The sequence below is a fragment of the Agelaius tricolor genome, unplaced genomic scaffold, assembly GCF_023055355.1.
Source record: "Agelaius tricolor isolate 1412-34295 unplaced genomic scaffold, bAgeTri1.0.p SCAF_10, whole genome shotgun sequence".
Lineage (NCBI taxonomy): Eukaryota > Metazoa > Chordata > Aves > Passeriformes > Icteridae > Agelaius > Agelaius tricolor.
Genome location: NW_027269270.1, coordinates 30,671,981 through 30,692,296, shown reverse-complemented (window position 1 = coordinate 30,692,296; position 20,316 = coordinate 30,671,981). Strand labels below are relative to the sequence as shown.

The 20,316-nt window shown below is 37.9% G+C and overlaps 1 protein-coding gene across 2 annotated transcripts in view; it reads right to left on the bottom strand.

Moving 5' to 3' along the window:
- Nucleotides 1-279: 279 nt before the first annotated feature.
- Nucleotides 280-20,316, bottom strand: part of SPOPL (speckle type BTB/POZ protein like) — a 33,278-nt gene continuing 13,241 nt past the window's right edge. Inside the window, exons 2-11 of one of the 2 annotated variants that reach the window (XM_071435452.1) lie at nt 18,487-18,621; nt 18,186-18,307; nt 17,769-17,920; nt 14,091-14,218; nt 9,825-10,002; nt 9,675-9,730; nt 7,975-8,097; nt 6,617-6,759; nt 6,477-6,530; nt 280-4,492 (exon numbers count right to left, since the gene is read on the bottom strand). In XM_071435452.1, the coding sequence (XP_071291553.1) occupies nt 4,348-4,492; nt 6,477-6,530; nt 6,617-6,759; nt 7,975-8,097; nt 9,675-9,730; nt 9,825-10,002; nt 14,091-14,218; nt 17,769-17,920; nt 18,186-18,307; nt 18,487-18,564 (1,179 nt within the window). In that variant the 5' untranslated portion in view covers nt 18,565-18,621 and the 3' untranslated portion in view covers nt 280-4,347. Of the gene's footprint in view, nt 4,493-6,371; nt 6,531-6,616; nt 6,760-7,974; nt 8,098-9,674; nt 9,731-9,824; nt 10,003-14,090; nt 14,219-17,768; nt 17,921-18,185; nt 18,308-18,486; nt 18,622-20,316 lie in introns of both variants that reach the window. The other variant, XR_011680425.1, reaches the window with a different exon arrangement.

The following is a 20,316-nucleotide window of genomic DNA, read 5'->3' as shown; positions in this document are numbered from 1 at the left end:
TGTTCCCACCAGCCCTGAGAGTCTGTGCTAAGGGAGACACTTCCCAGGTGGGAAAGTTCAGCTGTCCAGAGCTTTAAGGTGTCAAAACAGAAAAATAACCCAAGTTCATGGAGATCAGAGCAAGGCTGCAAGATGATCCTACCCAAAAGAGGTTTCCAAAAGAACAGCACCATATTTGACACTAAACTGACAGTGCTGACAAAATATCTTTCTCAAAGCAAAGGCAGCTATTGGGAACAAACGCAGGTACAGACAACAAATAAAGACAGACACACTCTGTATAAGTAACAACTTTATTGTAACTTGATGTGCTGAAACGCAAAAATATTTTCAGCAACAAGGTACAAAAAGTATTTCACCATTAACATCAGCTGATAAAAAAAGGCTGGATGGTTTGATATGACTGTTTACATATCTGAATTCTCTTTATCATTTCCACCCCAAAACAGGTCCAAGTCATTTCACTGGTTTAACTTCTAAAATAGGACTCATTGATCTTAAGCCTTCAAAAACCAGGTTACAAATACAGTGAAGTTCCTTGCAAAACACTTGAAATAGTGAATTCCCTTTACAAACATAGTCCATTTACTGTAAGCAGAAGCCAGGATATGAGACTAAGAGTCTTGGCTAGCTAAGGAGCTAAGCTCTGCACTAAATACACTACTGACAACAGACAGAGGACAGGTAACATTCCATTTGTCAATTACAAAGAAAAAAAAAGCAATTAAGCTTAGGAATTTTAATCAGCTGTAAAATTGAACAAAATTTGACAACATTTCAGGTAGCAGTACCTCACATTTGCAATTCACTGCCTTCTATGAAACACAGTTTCAAATACTGCACATGGCTTTCATTCTCTCAAAGGAGAAGCCTTGCTGTGAGGATTTAAAAGGAACACAGTCTCCATGTAGGTCCTCTACTGATCTCCTGTGCAAAGGTGAATTTTATACTAAATACTCAATGTGTAGAAAAACATCAGAACTAGAGTAACCTTGTGTCCATGATTATCACATTTTGACATACACTTATCTTGTAACAGCAAATATTATCACAATTTCACAAAAATATACCATTACTCAACTTGTATCTGTAATACTTATTCCACTTGTTTGTGTAGTTTGTACCTCGGTGAAATTGAATTTAGGAAGCAAGAATCAACATGCAACAGAGGTCAAATGCAATTTGAACTTTTCCATCTCAGGTGTGTACCAAAGAGTAGTATTCTTCACCTTTAAAAATAGGTTTTACAAAGACCTTGCACCCTGTTAAATCATCCCTTCATTCCAAGTTTCCTATAAAGGCACAATGTGTTCATACTTCTGCATGCAGTAAATGGACTAGGAAATAAGGATTATTTATTGAAGCAACTTCCACCCAAAGCATCTCCTTAGGAGAGGTCTGAATGGAGAAAAAAATATATATATAATACATAATAGCATTTTAACAGCAAATTGAGTCCTTATTTTTAGAAAGTCACCCTTGACAAAAAACACCACACAGTCACACACACACACACGCACACACACAGGACACATGCAGGGTTCTCCCCAGAAAAGCACAGAAGTGGTGGTTCACATCTATGAGAGAGTAGTGTTGGCAAGCCAAAACATGGCACCTTCATACATAGGCATATTCCTAACCTGGAGGGAAAACCAGGAAAAAACCCCAGGATGTCAGCCTGGAAAAACCTGACCACTGATTATTCCTGATCTGCTGCACTTCCAACTGAGGCTTTAAGGGCAACTTCTTGAGACGTGGGGAATGAAACCGAGTTACTGAATCCAGAGGGGAAGGTTGCAATTATCAACGTCCCGTTCCAGTGAGAACACTGCATGTAGGTAATTAAAGAGGTGAATAATTAGTGCACTCACTTAAGAATACAGCAACTGCTTTACCTTTTTCTCAAGATCTGTCAGAACCTGAAAACATAAATAAATAAAGTCCAATCTGAACAGATGGATCGGCAGAGGGCTCTTTCCTGTGGGTGTAACTCACAGTTCACACTGCCTGCTTCGAGCAGGGGACACTCTATGATGCAGACAATCACAGCACAGTGTCTGACATTTTTTGGTACAAAGTGTGCTATTAGGCTTGGAAAAAAAAAAATCCTAGAAATCCTTAAGCTTTCCATCTGATTACTCTAAGTTGTTACTTTAGAACAGGCTGACCTGGGCAATCATTACAGCATTAAATATTCAAGTCACTTTGCACGTGAGCGCTGTGAGCTTTACAGTGATGAGGATGAGGAGCTGTAGTCCCAACACGTTACACAGTGCAGCAAAAACAGGATTTTGGAATAAACACCTTCACTTCCTGTTGTGAAGAATGCTCGTGAGACCTTATCTTACATAAATATTTAAAAACTGATAAATCTCTGTGTATATATATATATAATTTGATGCCTTGTGTATTATTAAAATTTCCGATTTTACACTTTAGCCATCATAAAGATTTAGCTAGAGGGTAGGAAAAAATTCATGTTTAGAGGTTTTAGTTTTCAAAATTTGACTGGGCATTTTTTTCCAATTTACCTTTGTAAGTGGCTTACTAGATGCCAAAGTATAAAATTAAATATTCTTTCCTCTAAAAATTTCATTCAGAGCAAGTCAGATGAATCTCAATGAAATGAGGATGGAGAAACAATCTGAAATTCTTCCTCTCTCTTCCCTGCACGACTTTTTTTAATAGGCAAACTCAAACCCTTACACGAAGTTGTTTATAAATTAGGTGAGATCTCCTCCCATTCCCCACTGTAAAACCCAATCTTCCCCCCAAAAAAAGAAATACAGCATATTATCACTATTACAGTAAACTCAATGCAATAACTCAGGGAACATTTAGAGTGTGCACTACTGCAGACTTTTCCTCCCAATTGTAAACAAAGCTATCAAACACTGAGGATGTTGATATTAAAGCTAAGGTTCATATAGTAAAGAACTGGCCCATGACAAGCAGTTTACAAATGTTTCATCCTTTTCACATTATGCAGAATTTCAATACCATCCACATTATGCAGAATTTCAATACCATCCACAATGCTAGTACAATAACTGAAATGCAAGACTGAGCAAGTATCTGCTTGTAGATACCATCTGACATTTCAGGGAAATACTTCTGGATGTGTGCACAGCCTCCCCAGGTGTTTGTGGGAGCCATGCATGTACGTCAAGATGGGAAAAATCCCCTCAAAGTTTTTACCATTCACATGCCTTTTTCAAATAAGCGAAAATATTTTGTTACTTAAATATGAAAGCTCGCAATAGCCACCTTCAATCGAGTCTTAAAAAGACATGCCTTTCTTTTCTAACAAAACTAAATCCCATGTGGCTGTGGGCATCTTAAAATGTATCTAAAAAGTTAAGCCACAATTACCTGTACCTCATTAATTCATCAAAAGCAAAATATATATGTACCACACAACATACAAAAGTTACACATTAAAAGTGCATATTCAAAATCCATTTGGCCCATTTCCTCAATTTACATTTGGTCATTCTATGCATCCTTGACTTTTCTATGCAACCATACACTGGGATATATTTATTCCATATACAACACCATTCCTTTTCACATTGAGCACTTTTACCTCTCGTTCAGTTCTGCATTAAATGTAAACTAATGATGGACCGTAAAGAAACACAAGCAAAAGATTTATTCTGTGTTTCTCTTCACTGCTTGGACAGCTTTGACACACACACAAGAAGCATTACAAACTGTAATGAAAATACATTTTTGGGCCAAACCATTGCATATTTGCCCCCACAATGAAAAATAAATTATGTTCAAAGCAGTATATTGCCATAAATAGCCTGTGGGCATTTGCTGAAGGCAAACAGGCTCTCCCTATATTTAGCACTTGCCTAGGGTACATGATGTGCCTCTGGTCCAAGTGCTTTTAATGAGAGGCCAGCCAAAACCTTCCAGTTAGCACAGGACCAAACTATAATCTTTTTCTTTTTTCTTCTGAAAATAATGGAAGATCCCTTTCAAAAATTAATCTTCAGTTATCAACTTTACTGCATTATGGAGCTAGTGCAATCCTGCAGAGCCTAGTCAAAAAGACAAGGCACGTTAAAAAATAATAATAAAAAAATCAAGATACATTAGACTATATGGACTAGAGAGTCATTGAAGATAATTTAAGGCCTTTCAGTGAATTAGAGTAATCAGTCTAATTTAAAGCTGAGGATTAAACCATAAATTATCCATCTGAAAAGCAAACAATAGGCTTTTTCAGCTTCTGTTCTGTGGACAAGGATAACAAAAACTCTTGTTATGGTTTGTGAAAACACCTCTGGACAAGGAGGAGTGGAGTCAGTCCAATTTCTCTAGAGTTCATGGAAGATTTCAGGACTGTTTTAGCCGTTTGCGTGGAATGCCAAACTGTGGACACTGTGCAGACGCCAGAGCGCGAAAGGCCTCGGCTACTAAGTGAGGGTGGGAGTGGATCATGGACTTCCAGCCTGCAGTTTCCATAATGTCTGTTGCTTGGCTGAAAACAGAAGCATTAAGAACAGTCACACCATTTTACAAACCAAATGCACAGCGGAGAAGAGCAGGCAAGGCAGAAGTGCTGCAGTGAAATATTGTGGGACAGACCGTGGATGCCAGGGAGGGTGCCAACAGAGAGAAGCAGCAATTTGCAATTTGGGTATGGAAATATAATCAGATGTGGGACAAAAGGTACTTGTTCTGCTCTACTCAGTACCAGCCAGACCTCAGCTAGAGAACTGTGTCAGAATAACCACCTTGAAATTGCTCATGAGAAACAATAAAGAGGAAAACTAGGAAGAAAATGAGGTCTAGTGCAGAGACGAAAAGCAAGGGAAGACACGATGATCTCATTACATAAAAGATCATGCTCAATTTGGGGAGAGAGAAGGATGACAAGATGAATCAGCTGAAACTGCCTCAAAAATGATGCAGTTCATCTCCTAGAAAGAGCCATGAAGGCAGATTAGCTGGCTGGCTCCAGACCCCTTCACTGGGAGCCTGCAGTCTCAGTCTCATTTTGAGAACATTCACTCTTTTGTCAGTGTAGATGATGGGCCACATTCAAAATAGCTTTCAATGCCACTGTTGATTTTTACCTAACACAAAAGTAACAACAGATTTCAGCAAGTATCACACAGACACCCAGGAGATAAAAAACTACATATTTACACAATGTATGTATTTACTTTTTGGTTAAATAATAGGAAAAAAAGCAAAAAATTCACTTGCACATGAAGAATATTATATTGGTTGGGTTGCATGTCACACTGACACAGGATAAATTTGGAACTAATATGCATCAATCCCAAGTTCCCATTGCTCTGCATTTTCACAAACCTTTTGTGAGCACCCTCACACTGTTTCAGGAACATTATCAAGCATGAAGTTATCAGCTGACCTCTACACCACATGATCTCTAATCTTTGGTAGTTTTCTAATGCAAGCCTTTAATCTGCTGCTGCAAGTCAGTGAAGGTAAAGGCCTTGAGAAACAATACTAAAGTTCAGACTCCCTGGTGCCCAGAGTCAGTAAATTAAGCCAGGCCCTCTCCTATTATTTCCCTGAATTCCTGCAGATGTTTTAGCTGAAGCAAAGATGACCAGCATGTTAACTAGCAAACATTCAAGTTTTGGAACTTCCAAATCACTTGAGAAGAAATACTGACTTATCTCTATTACTGAAATTTTACTATTTACCTTTCACCACCCACTGCCTTTCCACATCATGCTCAATCATCATGCCTGTGAAGCCTTTTTTGTTTCAAGGAGAAATAACAGTTTAAGCTAAGTGGTGCAACACAGCCTTTAAGCTCTCTGGAGATTCTGATGGTAAGAAATAAGTGCTGCACTGCCCTTACACTGTTTGAGCCTACTGCCAGCTATTCTGCAGCTGGCTGTCTTCCACTCTGTGATTCACTGGAGCTGCTGCAATCCAGAGCCTGAGCCACACAGTCTCAACCTATTTCCAGTGTAGGCAGGAGCCCTCAGAGTCAGAGGGACCTGACTGACGAGTTGTGTGGCCTCCAGAGCACTTGTGCTGACATGACATGTGGGAAGGTGCACAAACACGTCCCCAAAGGCAAAGAGAGCAACTGCCCTCCTTTCTGTGGAAATACTGCAGGCTCAGACTGACCCAAGCAAGTCTCAAAACCACACTGGGGTTATCACTCCTCCAGGCACAGAGCTGGGTACTCATGAGAATGGTTTTCTCTATAAAGGCTGCTTCCATCATCTCACAGCACTATGCCCCTGGGAGAGGGAATGAAAACCAGCTATTGTTAGGATCTCACACTGGAGAACAGCTAACAATCCCTGTCATTTAAAGGGGGAGTCACAATCATAACTGGGGTAGCATCTGCTGAATCCTACTTTACTTACAGTCAGTGACAGGCCTCAGTAGTGTGGAAATGAAGCAACAGTTCTTAAGATCTGCAGTCTACTTAGCAGTGTTTGTACAGAACATCGTGGGGCAGGGAAACTTACTTGCTATTCCAGTTTTTCCCATCTTTACACCCAAGTTGTCTAAGAACACTGCACCTGCAAGAGAGAAGTGTGCTAATATTGAGAAAGTACACCAAATATAAAGACAAACATATTTAGTAAGTAATCCAAGTATTACTTGCCTGTTAATAAAGTCTATTGCTTGTGCTTTTAGCTGTTCAGCGCTGTGCAAATCTGCGAGGATAAGAATGTCAGCAACATTTTCTACCGAGAGGTTACTACAGAGTGCTTCCTCACACATCACCTTCAGCCGTTCCAGTGCATACTGGAGAGAGAGAAAAACTGCACTAATCATTCCCCAAACTCATTCCCTCTATCCTCATCTCTACAGTTCTTCAGACACTTCCAGCCAGGCTTGGTGCTTCCCAAGTTTAACATCAAACTGCTTCCCCAGGGGTACTGCACAGCACAATGTGCTGCACTGGACAGTTCTCAAGTGGAACACAGGCATTAGGCTTGGCACAAACTCATTAAAGACCTTGCTGACAGAGTTTTTATCAAACAACAAAAATAACTCATTCAAAAGTTTTCATTTCACTTCTGCTTGGTAAGGGAGGAGGAGCCATGAGCCAAATCAGCATTGAACAGGTTCACATCTCTGAGTGAGGGGCAAGAAATGATACAATGGAGTTTCATCAACTACATTGTTTAAAACAAATTTAACTTAATCCCCAACCCATCTCTGAATTTCCTATTTTCCATCATACCATTGATACGGCCTACAAGAAATTTGAGGGAAAATAAATGCATTTCCATATTATATTTTGCATTAATAAACGGTGCTGCTTTTTTGAAGGATGTCACAGTCTGAATAGGTTTTATTTTTATTTTCTGGTATTGTAGACAATCATATATATCAACCTTATAATAGTCAACCTCATATAATCAACCTTGTAATGGTCTCTACATTTATAAATTATGCCCTAAATCAAGGCCAGCATTCAGAAAACCCCTTAATTGCTAAGCTGCTGTAAATCCCTTCATCTCAAAAATCACAGTAGGAAAAGTATTTCAAAGAGCAACAATTTTTAGAGTAGACATGATCCCAACAAAGACGAGATGAAAGATTAGAATTATTGGGTTTGTAGGGAAGACAAAAAGATGAAAGTTCTAAAGTAGCAGTACTTTAGGAAAGCACAGTTAATTCAAGAACTTGAATAAATCTTCTTGAAGAATACAAAGATCTAGTACACATTTTATTCAAAACCGAATTTTCCAAATCATATTAATGGTCTCCAGTTGCTAAAAAAAATTTGACACTAAATAAATACCTAAAACCCCCTCTCTTTAAAAAAAGAATTATCAGCCTTATACTGCTAAAAAAATCTATTCTTTCCTATCTTTCTTTGTTTCTAATGAGAACTGCTCCTCATGTTTTAAAAAAGCAAAATATATATTGAACAATCTGAAAATAATTTTTTTTTAAGCAACATTCCCCAAGCAAACAACAGATTTGGGAAGTTTGAAGTCAATTACTTACTTTGTCTGCAGCTGCCAACAAATTGTCAGCCATTTTTTCAAGGTTTGGTGCTTTTCCTGTGTAAATGAATCTCATCATTTCTTTAAAAACTTCAGGGTCTACATCATTTATTTCTACACGATTCTGGTAAAGAAGAAGAATCAATAAAAGTGTTTGGAATTTAGTTACAATTTCAAAGTGAATAATAAACATCAACTGCATGCATGCTACAAGTTTTCATTCACCATCCATCATACAAAATCCTTACAAATTTAAGGTAACATTCAACGATGTTAAGCCAAAAGCAATCAAAAAACCTCTTAAAACTTAGGTAGAAATCAGCTGGAAAAGCTCCAGCAATAAAAAAATAATTGCAATTTTTTCCCAGAAATGCCTAACTCTGAAGTCTATCACACAGACTGTACATAAAACTCAAAGACAGTTTCAGGAATACTAAAAAATGCTTCTGAGCTTCCAACACAAAGACAATGTGTTTGGAATATGAGAAGTCAGAGCAGCAGACAGAACAAATTGAGCCATTCTTGGCTCAACTTAAACTGAGTCAACACAGCCCAGGTTTTGTTCTGAGAATCCAAAAAGCAAACACACTGAACTGACATCACACAGCTGAAGATTGCCATAATACAACAGTGGCACTGCAAGCTTGACCAATCCTATAACAGCATCCCCTACAAGCAACTAATGAAGTGGGAAATGATGTCAAGGATATAGAAGCAAACCCCAGCCTTTTGAAAGGAGTATAAAAATCCTGGGCACAGGAGATGTGCATGGTCTGGTTTGCTGTCAGTGTTTAGGAGGAGGGCTGCACAAGGGATCCACTGCTGATGAAGGCAAAGGCCTGGCATGGCACATTACTCAAGCTGTGACATGTTTGGGTTTCTTTCACACCAGGAACCTCCCAATAAAATGCTCCCAATACTCCACTTCCACCTGTGACAGTTTCCAAACTGGAGAGGTGCTGGGAAGGAAAGGGACCCTCAGCTGTATCAGAGCACCACGTTCACCTGATGTGTTTGTGCACACAAGTGGCATCCTGCAGTTTGCAACACCAAATGATGATCACCTATCATAACCCTTTTGTGAGGTGATCAGTTCCTCACCTTTTCATGGATTCTGCCCATAACCAACCCACTTTTGATAATTCTTCAAGAAAGACACAAACAGCTCCTTGCTGTGAGAGACATCAAGTGCATAAAAGCAGAAGCAGTGCTTTGCTGATTAAGAAACCATCTATCCAAAACACTCACACAGGTCAAGTGCCTGCAGAAGCTGTGAATGAAAAGGTGTTCCACTGCCTGAGGGCTTAATTCCAGTCATAATCCACCTCTTGTTTCTTGGTTATCATAAAAAACACTTCAATATCTACAGCAAAACCTCAGTCAAGTCTATCAGCTGATAGGAAGATACAAACTGAGGCAAAAAGGGGGCAGAGATTACCAGGTCAATTACACCAGTAGCTAATGTTTAAAAACACTGTCTAGGGCAGATATAAGTACCTGAAAAAATCCAAATCCTCCAGCACCTCTCCATTCTTTCTACACAAACTCCCTTAGAATTCACCAGGACAGATTCAGGAACTGTCCCTCATGCACCATAAGAACCCTCATCCTCCTCAATCTGCTCTGCCTCAAGTTTTCTGCAATGTTTTCCTCTTTCACAAGGTACAAATATTTACATGTAACATTTCCAGTGAAGCTTACCTTTTTGCTTTCCTCCATTTCATGTTCAAACATTGCATTAAAAACTGGAGATCGTGCTGCATCAAGAAAAGTAAATATTAAATATAATTAAATTTTAAATTTATGGCAATTTAAATTACAAAATAATAGCAATACAAAAGTAGAAAGTACCTGCAAGGACAGATTTATGAGCTTTGAATTCTTGTCCTCCTACATAAAAACTGCAATCTGTAAATCTTGTTGTTTCCCAGAGATTCCCTAAATCTTCTGCTAGTCGACATTCAGGTACCTTCAAAGTGTTTGTATTAGACTGTCCTGATATATTTACTGAGTCTTGGACCACGCTTACCTAACAGAAAATCACAGCAAGACAACTCCTTCATAACTGAATGCCAACAATAATTAAATCACAGTACCTATTGCTAGAATTCCAACAATTCCAAAGCAAAGCAAAAAACAGTGAAACTTCTGGCATTAGGCCAGAACCATAAATTAATGCTTTACAGTTTACTTTTAAGTAACATAAAACAAACAGGGCTTACTCTAATATTGTGTACTTATCCAACCAAAACAAAAAGAGAGAGCACAATACCACATGCCACCTGACAGAAATGCCAACATAAATAAGGACAGATACAGTTCTTGGAAAACCAGAGGGAACAAAAACAAGTTAATGCTATTTCAGAGTTAAATTAACAGGTCAACACTTCACCCATCTCAGTAAAATATACACAATATAAAATTATATACAGATCATCAGGATCACATGGTCACAGAAAAGTTTCAGAAGAACAATCTGTAGAATTTTTCCATCTGTAGAATTTTCCCATAAGATACCCCTTGTTGTACTGACAGTTAAGTTTATACATAACCTGCAGTGTGATAATGCAAACTAAGTGCAAGTAACAGCTCCTTCATCATTTCATTTTGCTTAGTCCAGATGAGGCAGGACCCACAAGTAATTGTTTTCCAAACAAGATTAAAAGACATTAAATTCAAAATACAAGGTGTAAGTAACTTCAATAATGAAATGCATTCTAACAGGATGTAACTTCAGTACAGAACTAGTCAAGAAAACTGAAATATGTGCACTTTAAGTGAATATTCTGCCATTATTCCCCATATTTAAGTCTTTCATATAGGAATTGAACTGAAAAAGCAGCAAGGAGTGCTGCTGTCCTGTTATCTTCACACACTAAGTCCTTTTACTCAGTGTGTTGGGAAAACAGAAGAGCTCAGCAGGTTTTGCTTCTCTTGTCTGAGAGCACAGACCTGAGAATAAAACCTCTGTAACAAGCCATACTACAAGATCTCGAACACTCTATCTCCCAAATAGAGAAAATTAGGATTAGATCTTAAGAGAAAATGCTGATACTGTTAGGATCAGGGCTTTGGTTGATTTCCAAAGGCATCTGGAATAAATCTGGCATAAAGCAAAAACAGCACAGCTCAGCTTCACAGAAAGTTGGAGCACTGCAAGCCAAACTCCAGACCAGAAGAGGAGGAGGATGATCCAATTATGACAGCAGCTTGGGGATTTGAATCACTGCCTAATTCCCTGTATCATCTCATACCCCCTTGTGAATACAAGAAATTCCTTGTTATTCTTTCACCTTAAAAAAAGAGGAGAAACCCAAAGCACAGCAAAATTTCCCTTTCACGGTTGGACTGTACATTTATAACATTGAAAAAAATCTATAGAGCTATTCCCCAGTTTTCACAGACACAGTGATTTCAGGAGATATACATACACACAAAGGAAGTTTTAGCTTAGCCAAGCTCATCTTCTGTTGCCAGAGGAGAGTTCTGCTTTTCCAGAGCCTTGACTCAAAAGTTCATGGTCCCAGTTGTCCACACAGCATCCTCCTGTTAGCTACAGACAATGCCTAGGGAAAGTCACCTACACACTCTTTATGTGCACTTAACCTGATCTCTGACCTTCCAGATTTCTGGTTTGGAATGGTTTCTAATACATACTGAGAGCTGGGCAACACAACAATTTGCTACAGGCCATCTTTTTAAGATATAACCCCAACAAAGTTTTAATTCAAATCTCCCCCACCCAAGTGACCTGGAGTGTATTGTCCTTTAAAGATTCTAAATACAGAGGATTACAGGGGTCTGACCTTTCATATCTCAGTCCAACAGGCATGCCATAAATCAAGTGCATCCTCTTGTTGCTTATAATTTATTTAAATAAAGCTGAAATCCAATCAAGTTAATCCCATATAACTACTGAAAACTTGTCAACTTGAACAAGTTCTGTATGATGACACTTAACAAGGATGATGTCCATGATTTTCTGGATTTTCATCTGTGGTAATCTAATGGTAAGGGTGATATAAATGATTCCTTGGACTACTAAGGCAAGTAAGAGATCTGTGAAAGCAGAGAACATTCTATTCCATTAGCAAATGGAACATCTGCAAGGGTTCAGTACTTTCAGATTATATGAAAAAGGAGAATTCAGTCAGAGATCAGTGTGCCCAAAAAACTGAGGCTGTACTTAATCCCAAATTGCTGCTGGCAGCACCAGACTTCACAAAATATTAAACTTAACAGCCCCTCAGGTCCCATCCAAGGGCATATCCAGCTGATCTTGAGAATCTTTAGCAACACAGAATGAATATCTTTGCTGCCAAGACAACCAAATAATTTTCCTGCAAGCCAATAGGAAAAAGGGCCCACCAACAGTCAGTAATCAGAGACTTTCACTAAATGTCTGCTACATCTGACAAGTTTTATCAAGCCAAGTGTAATAGCTAAGAAGTGGTAAGCCAGTTTTCCAAACAGGAAACAAGTAGGAAGGCAAACAGGGAAATCAGAGCTTAGCAGTAAAGTTCTAAAAGGACAAAAACTTCAGGCTTGTCTATAGAAATAGGTCCTTCAAACAACACCTGTCATTTCTAAGGACAGCTGAAGAGCTGGTATCACACATCCAAAGAAAGAAATTCCTAAAATATTTGGATTTTCAAGTTTTCCCTTCACCCTGAAACAAGGCAGAAGTTATTTTAACATGTTCACTGTGAACAACTAAATGTTTTACTTCCTTTGACATTTATAATCAGGGTGGGTCCAACACTTCACAAAAGCCACTCACATTAAAACATCAAGATATTTTCATAGGGAAACACAGCTAAATTCAGTGATTAGCATCAGAATTTAAATAACAGTATTTCTCTGTGGAAATCCAGTATTTCTTCTACTTATATTTTTTAAACAAGCCTAATCTCTAAAATTAGAGAGCAATCTATTCCAAAACCAAATGCTACTTTTAAGAGCTTTTCATTTACATCAAAGTGTTCATTAAGAGGACAACTTACGAAGAGAAAATACTCAAAAGTATCTTTACAGAACCATAAAACACTTGTTATATCTGCTTTTATCACCCAAATAATTGTATTCATAACAAATTTATCATGCAGCTAATTTAACTTGTCTAAGTGAAAATAAGATGCACTATATTTGCAATATCTAGTCTCAAGGGCCACATTTCAATTATTCTTCCTACCCAGCATAATGACATATAATTAAATTGTAATCTTGCCAAGACAATTTTACACATTTCCTGTAAATACACAGATCAAAGCAAACTTATTAGCAGTTAGAGCATCTATCATCCTCCTAAGTCACTAATCACTTTATGGCAGCCCAGATAACCAGCCAATGTATATTCAACATACACTCCACTTACACTGCTACTTTCTCTGCTTTCCATTTTTAACACCAAGTAAGCTTTTTACTGAAATTTAATAGGAAAATTCAGGTTATGGATATAAATGATATTATAGAAGAAGGGACCCACAATACACCATGAAGTTAAATTTATAGCACAGCTCTCAATGTTAATTTTCAGTATCAAGCACACCTCCTACAAAATACTTGCATTCTCTCAGAAAACAAAATGTAACAATTAGTCAAAAAATGATGTGTTTAATTTACTGGAAAGACCTGATCATTGGTTAAAGAAAACAATTAGGATATTAAAGGAATATAGATTCTGACAATCAATTGGGTTTTCTTTTATAATGTGAACTAGTATGTGAACATTTCCATCCAGTGAAAACCAATCCTCTAATTCCAAATACAACTTCTTTAAATAAAAGTGACCTCAGTAAAACAGCATGTCTCTAGACAGCACACACTGGCCACCTCTGGCATAAATAATTCTACAGTCAATTCTGATGTAACTGTGGCAAATTCGTAGAGAAGTCCAGCAGTTTACAAGTGATCAATTCAATATTCTATACCTCAGTGTACAAGCACCAAAAAATAAAATAAAATGCAATACAAACAAAGCAATGTATATTTTACCAAGTTTATATTTTTCAGAAGACAATTTTAGAATATGTTACTGTTTAAATCAACACAAATCTCTATTTATTAGAGCAGGAAACATTTTGTTTAAAACTTTATTACTTAAAAATTAATACCCACCTCACAAAATAATGTAAGCTTGTCATCTGGTAGAAGACCATTAGCTTCATCTAGTAAAAAATCTCTTCGGATAAATTTCTTAAATCCCCAGTCCTTGCCTTGCACAAATCGATATGCTCTTTGGCTTTCTGATAAAAAATTGTGTACAAATACAGCAAGTGAAAGGAAAATATTAACAAACTGCATCCAATTCCACATCAAGACTAAGTGTTAATAAAGAAATTCATCAGTTTCACACATTTGGATCACGTGTCCACAGAACTGATTAAAGCCTTTTTAATACTGTAATAGTGTTATTTTATAGAACACTTGATAGAACTTAGTGGAGCACAATTTGTAATTTGAACCATATCCTCTCATGAGATCTCTCAGGCACCATCCAGCACAAGGAGTTTTTCAGTGAGTGTTTGAGAATACCAATGTGTCAAAACAGGAATTGTTCAGAGGGAAGCACCATTACAATGAATTTGTCACCACAAACCCATCCTGACAACGCTCTGCAGTTGTCATAACAATCTGGTTTGACTTCTTCCTGAAATGGAAAATCTTGTTTCACAGGTTGAAATGATTTTGAAATACAGTAAAAGCATTAAAATAGCAAAACAGAAATGAAAGCTTTCAACTACTAAACTATATTTTGGTCATAAAAGATATTAATTATATTTATCTTTTGGCCCTATTTATAAGAATTTTTTTAAAAATCCATCAGATTTGCTGTGACTACACAACTTTTTTTTTCTAAAGCTCACAGCCAAAAAAGAATTCCCACAGTCATGTCAGTGCAAACACATGTAAATCCAGTAAGATCAAACATTTTACATGGCTGGTTGACTGAAAAGTGGCCACTTGTTGCCCAAATCAAACCACAGGAAAGAGCACCCTACACTTAGAGTAAAATATGGGAAAGAGGTTATTTGGGAATGACTTTGAGAATCTAAGTAGAATAAAGCACATTCTGAATTAAATTTAGAAGGATTGTTCAAAATGAAGACAGCAAGAATACTGAAATAAGGGCAGAGGGGGAAGTGGGGAGGGGTCTTATGAAGAGTTCTTTCTTTAAACTTTTAAAAGAAAATTTTTCTTTCATTCCAAAAAAGCTGGGCAAGAAACACATCACCACTTCATTTGCTGTACACAGAGATGCTTCAGCTAAAGAGAGCACTTTAGAAGTTTAAGTCAGAAGTTTGTAATAAAAGCAAAGTGTTCTTCATGACAGAATCTGTTAAAATATCCTTCCTTCTACAGCCTCCAAAATAAAGCCATCAGCAAAGCCAGACTTCCCTACACTATTGACCTTGGCAGCACCACTGGAACACACTGGAGCGTGCACCACAGAAAACACACACGTGTCACACACTGCCCTCACCTCCAAGAGCTGGAAAAATTCTATTCAGAACAGCTCTTCACTAGGATTATAGCAAGCAAAATATCCTGTAGAGATTTTTTATCACTGTATTTTCAGAATACACTGAGGAGCCACCCAGGAGCTGCCACTGCAGGAGGTGTGAGGTCTCTGTCCCTGTCACCTCATCACACTCCTGTACCAACAAGCCTTTGCCCATGCAGACCACAGCAGCAGAGGGAAATGCACTCCCTCAAGTGCAGTGTGGGCAACAGCACAAACACACAACACTGCTGATATTTGAAATCTGTATACCAAGGAGGAAAAACACGTTTTAAAAAATATTATCCAGTTTTTTCGGCATCTGGATTCGTGTTTTCACACTTGGTAATTACCAACTTTTAACCTCATTACCTTGAATTAAAAGGAAAAAAAAAGTCAGAAATTCACATTCCAAAAGCATTCACAAATTTCTTCTCTAAATTCAGGCCAATTCTTTACTCTGCAGACTTAGATTTTAATCTTAGCAGCAACAGTGTTAACCCCCAAAATTAAGAACCAAAATAGAGCAGCACAAAAGCACAAATGTATTTTTCTTCTAATAAAGTCAAAATGCTAGTTCACTAACATTTTGCTTCAAACATTTTGTTTCACTAACATTCTGTTTCATACACAGCTTCATCCCTTGAAGCAGCAGCCTATGCATGAATTATCAATTTACAAGGGGCACTGGAAGTGGGGCATCATTTTCCTGTCTCAGTAAATACACAGCACCTACAGAAGCAGAGGGCAAATGGCTGGAGAGTCCAAGAAATAAGACTTCTGTTGGTAATTTCCCAAAGTGAAATGATATTTATAGCTCCTGTGGTGCCAAACCCAGCATAGCTACTATTGCAGAAGCTGCAGACACACCCACTCTCAGGATTTTTAGCACTGCAGTGGATGATGAACCAGCAGAGAGATGATGGGTCAGGATTTGGGTGTTGGCTACAGACAGGAACAAACAGGTCACTGGAGATTGGGTTCTGGGGGACAACAAATCAACAAGAACCCACAATGAACCCCTAAGGCAAACAAAGGGCCAGCAGGACCTGGCTAGAGATTAAAACAGGTTGCCCAGATAAACTGTGGAGTCTCCATCCCAGAAGATCTCAAAGCACCACAAGTGCCAAGCAAAGTGCCCAGGCTGACCCTAAGCCTCCAGAGCTCCTGTGCAAACTCAAGAATTCTGTGCTTCTATGATGATCTCCAAATAGGTTTTGATGCAGTTTCACATTTTATTACAAATATCAATCCACTCCAGTCAAATCCAGATGTATACATCCTCCAAATGTACACAAGTGTAGCTGTGCTCACAAAAGCTCCAGAAGAGGAACTTTGCAGGGACTGAAGAAACCATCACCATCAGTGTAAAAGGATTAGTAGAGTGAAACATGCATGTGAAACACAGGTATTTACCTTCCTTCCAAAGAGTCCAATAATTTAAGTTTTTCATTTGAACGTAATTCTGTGGATTTAGTTTGAAGATTACAAGTGGGCCTAGTTACTTGAGGAGAAATAGCATGACCTTTGGGTATAAACACTGCAGAACTACAGATTTTTTGCAAGAAATGCAGAATTTGCAACAAAACAGGACCTGAAATATCTCTTAAGTCCTGGAGTAGAAGAAGGGAAGAAAAATAGATATTCTTCATATACAGGGCTTGCAGCAGAATAAATTCAGCGCAGATCAGCATTAAATTATTCATTTCCACAAGAATCCCAGCTTTCCCAAACAGCATTTCCAATGAAGGTTGTGCTCACAAGTTTGAAACTAAGAGCCTTCCATACATTTTTCATATCAACAAAACAATTAAATCAAATCACCAGTTATTTCAAAGTCTTCTAATTCCTTTGGTAAACGGCAGATGTTTTTAAACTGATTACAGTGTAAATCAGCTGAAATAGAGTAAAATATTGTAAAGGAGGCCTAAAAAAATCCAGCCATCTCTGCTTATCCTATTTAACAATGGAAATCAAACACTTCCAATGTAGCTACAAACAAGCAAATACACCTCCGCTAACAGGAAACAAGAATAATCTGCTGGCAAAACTAAGTGACAAGGACCTGGAGTGACAGCAGTTGGCAATGTGCTGTAATTTATACTGCTCAGGACAGAATTAACATAGCTCAGTGATCAGAAACGTGTGAAACATGAACAGGCTTTTATAATTATGTTTCTAAAAGGAAATTAAAAAAGGTATTTTAAAAGTTTATCTCAATATTAAATTCTGCTCTCAGCTGAAAAAAATAATATTGCTGATGTTCTTACAAAACCACATTAATATTCCCTTACCCATTGCTTTTGTTTCTTCTCTTTTAGCATTCAGCAAGGAAAATTTGAATTTTGCTCTGACTTCACTTTTTGGACAACTGACTAAAAGCAAATACAATGACAAGTAGTCTTTGCTTTCATCATCTAATCCCTTTGGATTCACTCTCAGGCACCTGAAAAAAATGGAGAAATTGTAATTTTTAATGGTACCCAGAATAAATTCAGAAATACTTTTAGAAGACACAATCATAAATACTACTGAAATAAATGTTTCCTTTGTGATTGCTGCAATTTAAATTTAGACCAAATCCATACCTCCAGTAACCCTCCAAGAAGTATCCAAATTTTAATATTGATTTTTAATTTAACTTTACAATTTTTGTGAGCAAAATAACCCCAAACCAAAACTCAGAGCACTTGCTCAAATAAAGACCTTACCACTTCATTTTGTCATTTGGCCCTGATGAAAATGTAGAACTCTTTAAAACTTCACCCATTTCTTCACGGCAAAAGCTGAAGTTATTAATGGTCCACATGTATGAAAATTTTACTACTTTAACCTGAACAAAAGACCAGAAAATGTTAAGAAAATTTAATTTACATATCAAGCATTAACTGTGAGAACTACTTAGATTGTCAGCTACATTTATTCAATATGTCAATAACTTTAGTTTTGTTTTTTTTAACAATTATTATGACAACAATAGAAAATGAAGCCATTGGAATTTATGTAGATTACCTGGGTGTAACACCAGCTTTCAGCCACAGGTCCACTGGACATCTCCCCAGGAGGAGGTGGGGTGGGAACCCTTGACATTGCCACTTATTGCAGGTTTATAGTATCAAGAGAGCAATCCAAGCTTCAGCAATTCTCCTAAAAAAAGGAATTCAGACATTTTGTTCACCCTTTTTAGGCGTGGGAAATACAAAAACTTGTATTACTGTGTTTACTAAATGATGCATCTGAAAATTAAACCTGAAAAGAGGACAATGGCTCTGCTGGGTGTCACACATTAACAACCACTGGTGCTCAAAACCTGCAGGCTGAGCCCTCACACAATAATTTATAAAAATAAGCACCTCTGCATCACACACCACCACTAATGACAATATTTCAACACCCTCTTTGCAATTTACCACTTTGGCCACTCCAGAATGTTAGAACTTTCTTCAGGCTCTCCTCCTTGATGTGCAGAGTACCCAGAGCACTCAGTCATCAGTACAATGCCTTAGGTTTTCACCCAGACATAACTCACAAGAACACTCAGCCACCTGGGAGTAGAAAGGTTCACACAACCCTGAGATTTCTGAATGGAGGGTAAGAAATCAGACCTGCATTTCAAGCAGTATTTTCTTTCACAGATCTTTAACACCAACAGACACAGCTGAAGAACTATAATAACACAAACCAGAAAAAAAAAAAGTTTCACTCAACTCCCAGCAAAAAATAAAGTGATTTTGTTATGAATTACCACCACCTAACAGAGCACTGCAGCTCCTCCTGCCCACCAGGAACTGAGGCACTTGCCCGGATCCTCACACCTGGCTACACAGCAGCAATTGGGCCTGGCCAGTGAAAGAAGGTGGGCAATGATGGGGCAGCTCTGGGTTCCTGGCTGGTTCTCCTTTAAGGGAGGGTTTGCTGTCAGCTGTGTGCAGATTCCTGTCACAGGCACAGCCTCTCACTTAAGCCGCTTCATTAAATTGCTAAAAAAGTGAAATGAACCCTGATCAAACCAGAAAAAAATCAATTATTTCTGCCACAAAACATTTTCTCTTAGTACAGAAAGTTTCTTTAAACATATCCTGCTATCACTTAGAAGCAACCATCTTTCTGCAACATTTGACTGCTTCACTGTACAGCTCTTTTTAGCTGTGATAGAACAGCATTAATTGTCTTCCTCAAAAGATGTGATTGCACATCACTAATCATGATGGAACTCTCCAGGGATGGAGCAACACTTAGAAACAAGGTTTTATGCAAACAATGGTAAAAGCCACTGCAAGAGCATGTACAATTCAGTCATGATGTAACAAGTTCATTATTCCTACAGGAAGAATTCTGCTCTGTGAAATGCTGTGATCCTCACGGGGTGTTTTCCCCTCTGCCTTTCTGGTACTGCTTCTCACTCATGGTATGAAGCAGCCCTTCCACATCAAAGCCTGCTGACAGGTGATTGCTCTGAATCACAGAAGAGCTTGAAAAGAAAGCTAATTCTCAGTTTTTACCAGATGAGGAAGCAGATGCTTTATAATAATATGCCTTAATGAATCTCTACCAACAGATCTGCTATGACAGGGTGAAAACAAAATACTGAATAGGTCTCCTGTAAGATATGGATCCCTGAGACATTGAAAACTAATCATAAACACAATTCAGCTGTCTTAAACAAATGAGTTCTCCACAAATAAAACTAATATTTGTGGCAACATTCAGTACTTCATTAGTACTTTCTATAAATGAAAAACCAACATCATCCCTAAATTTAAGATAACCGAATTTGTTTGCTTCATGTTTTTTTAAGTAGGAAACACATCTATTGTGCATGTTGTGTTTACATAGTTTTTG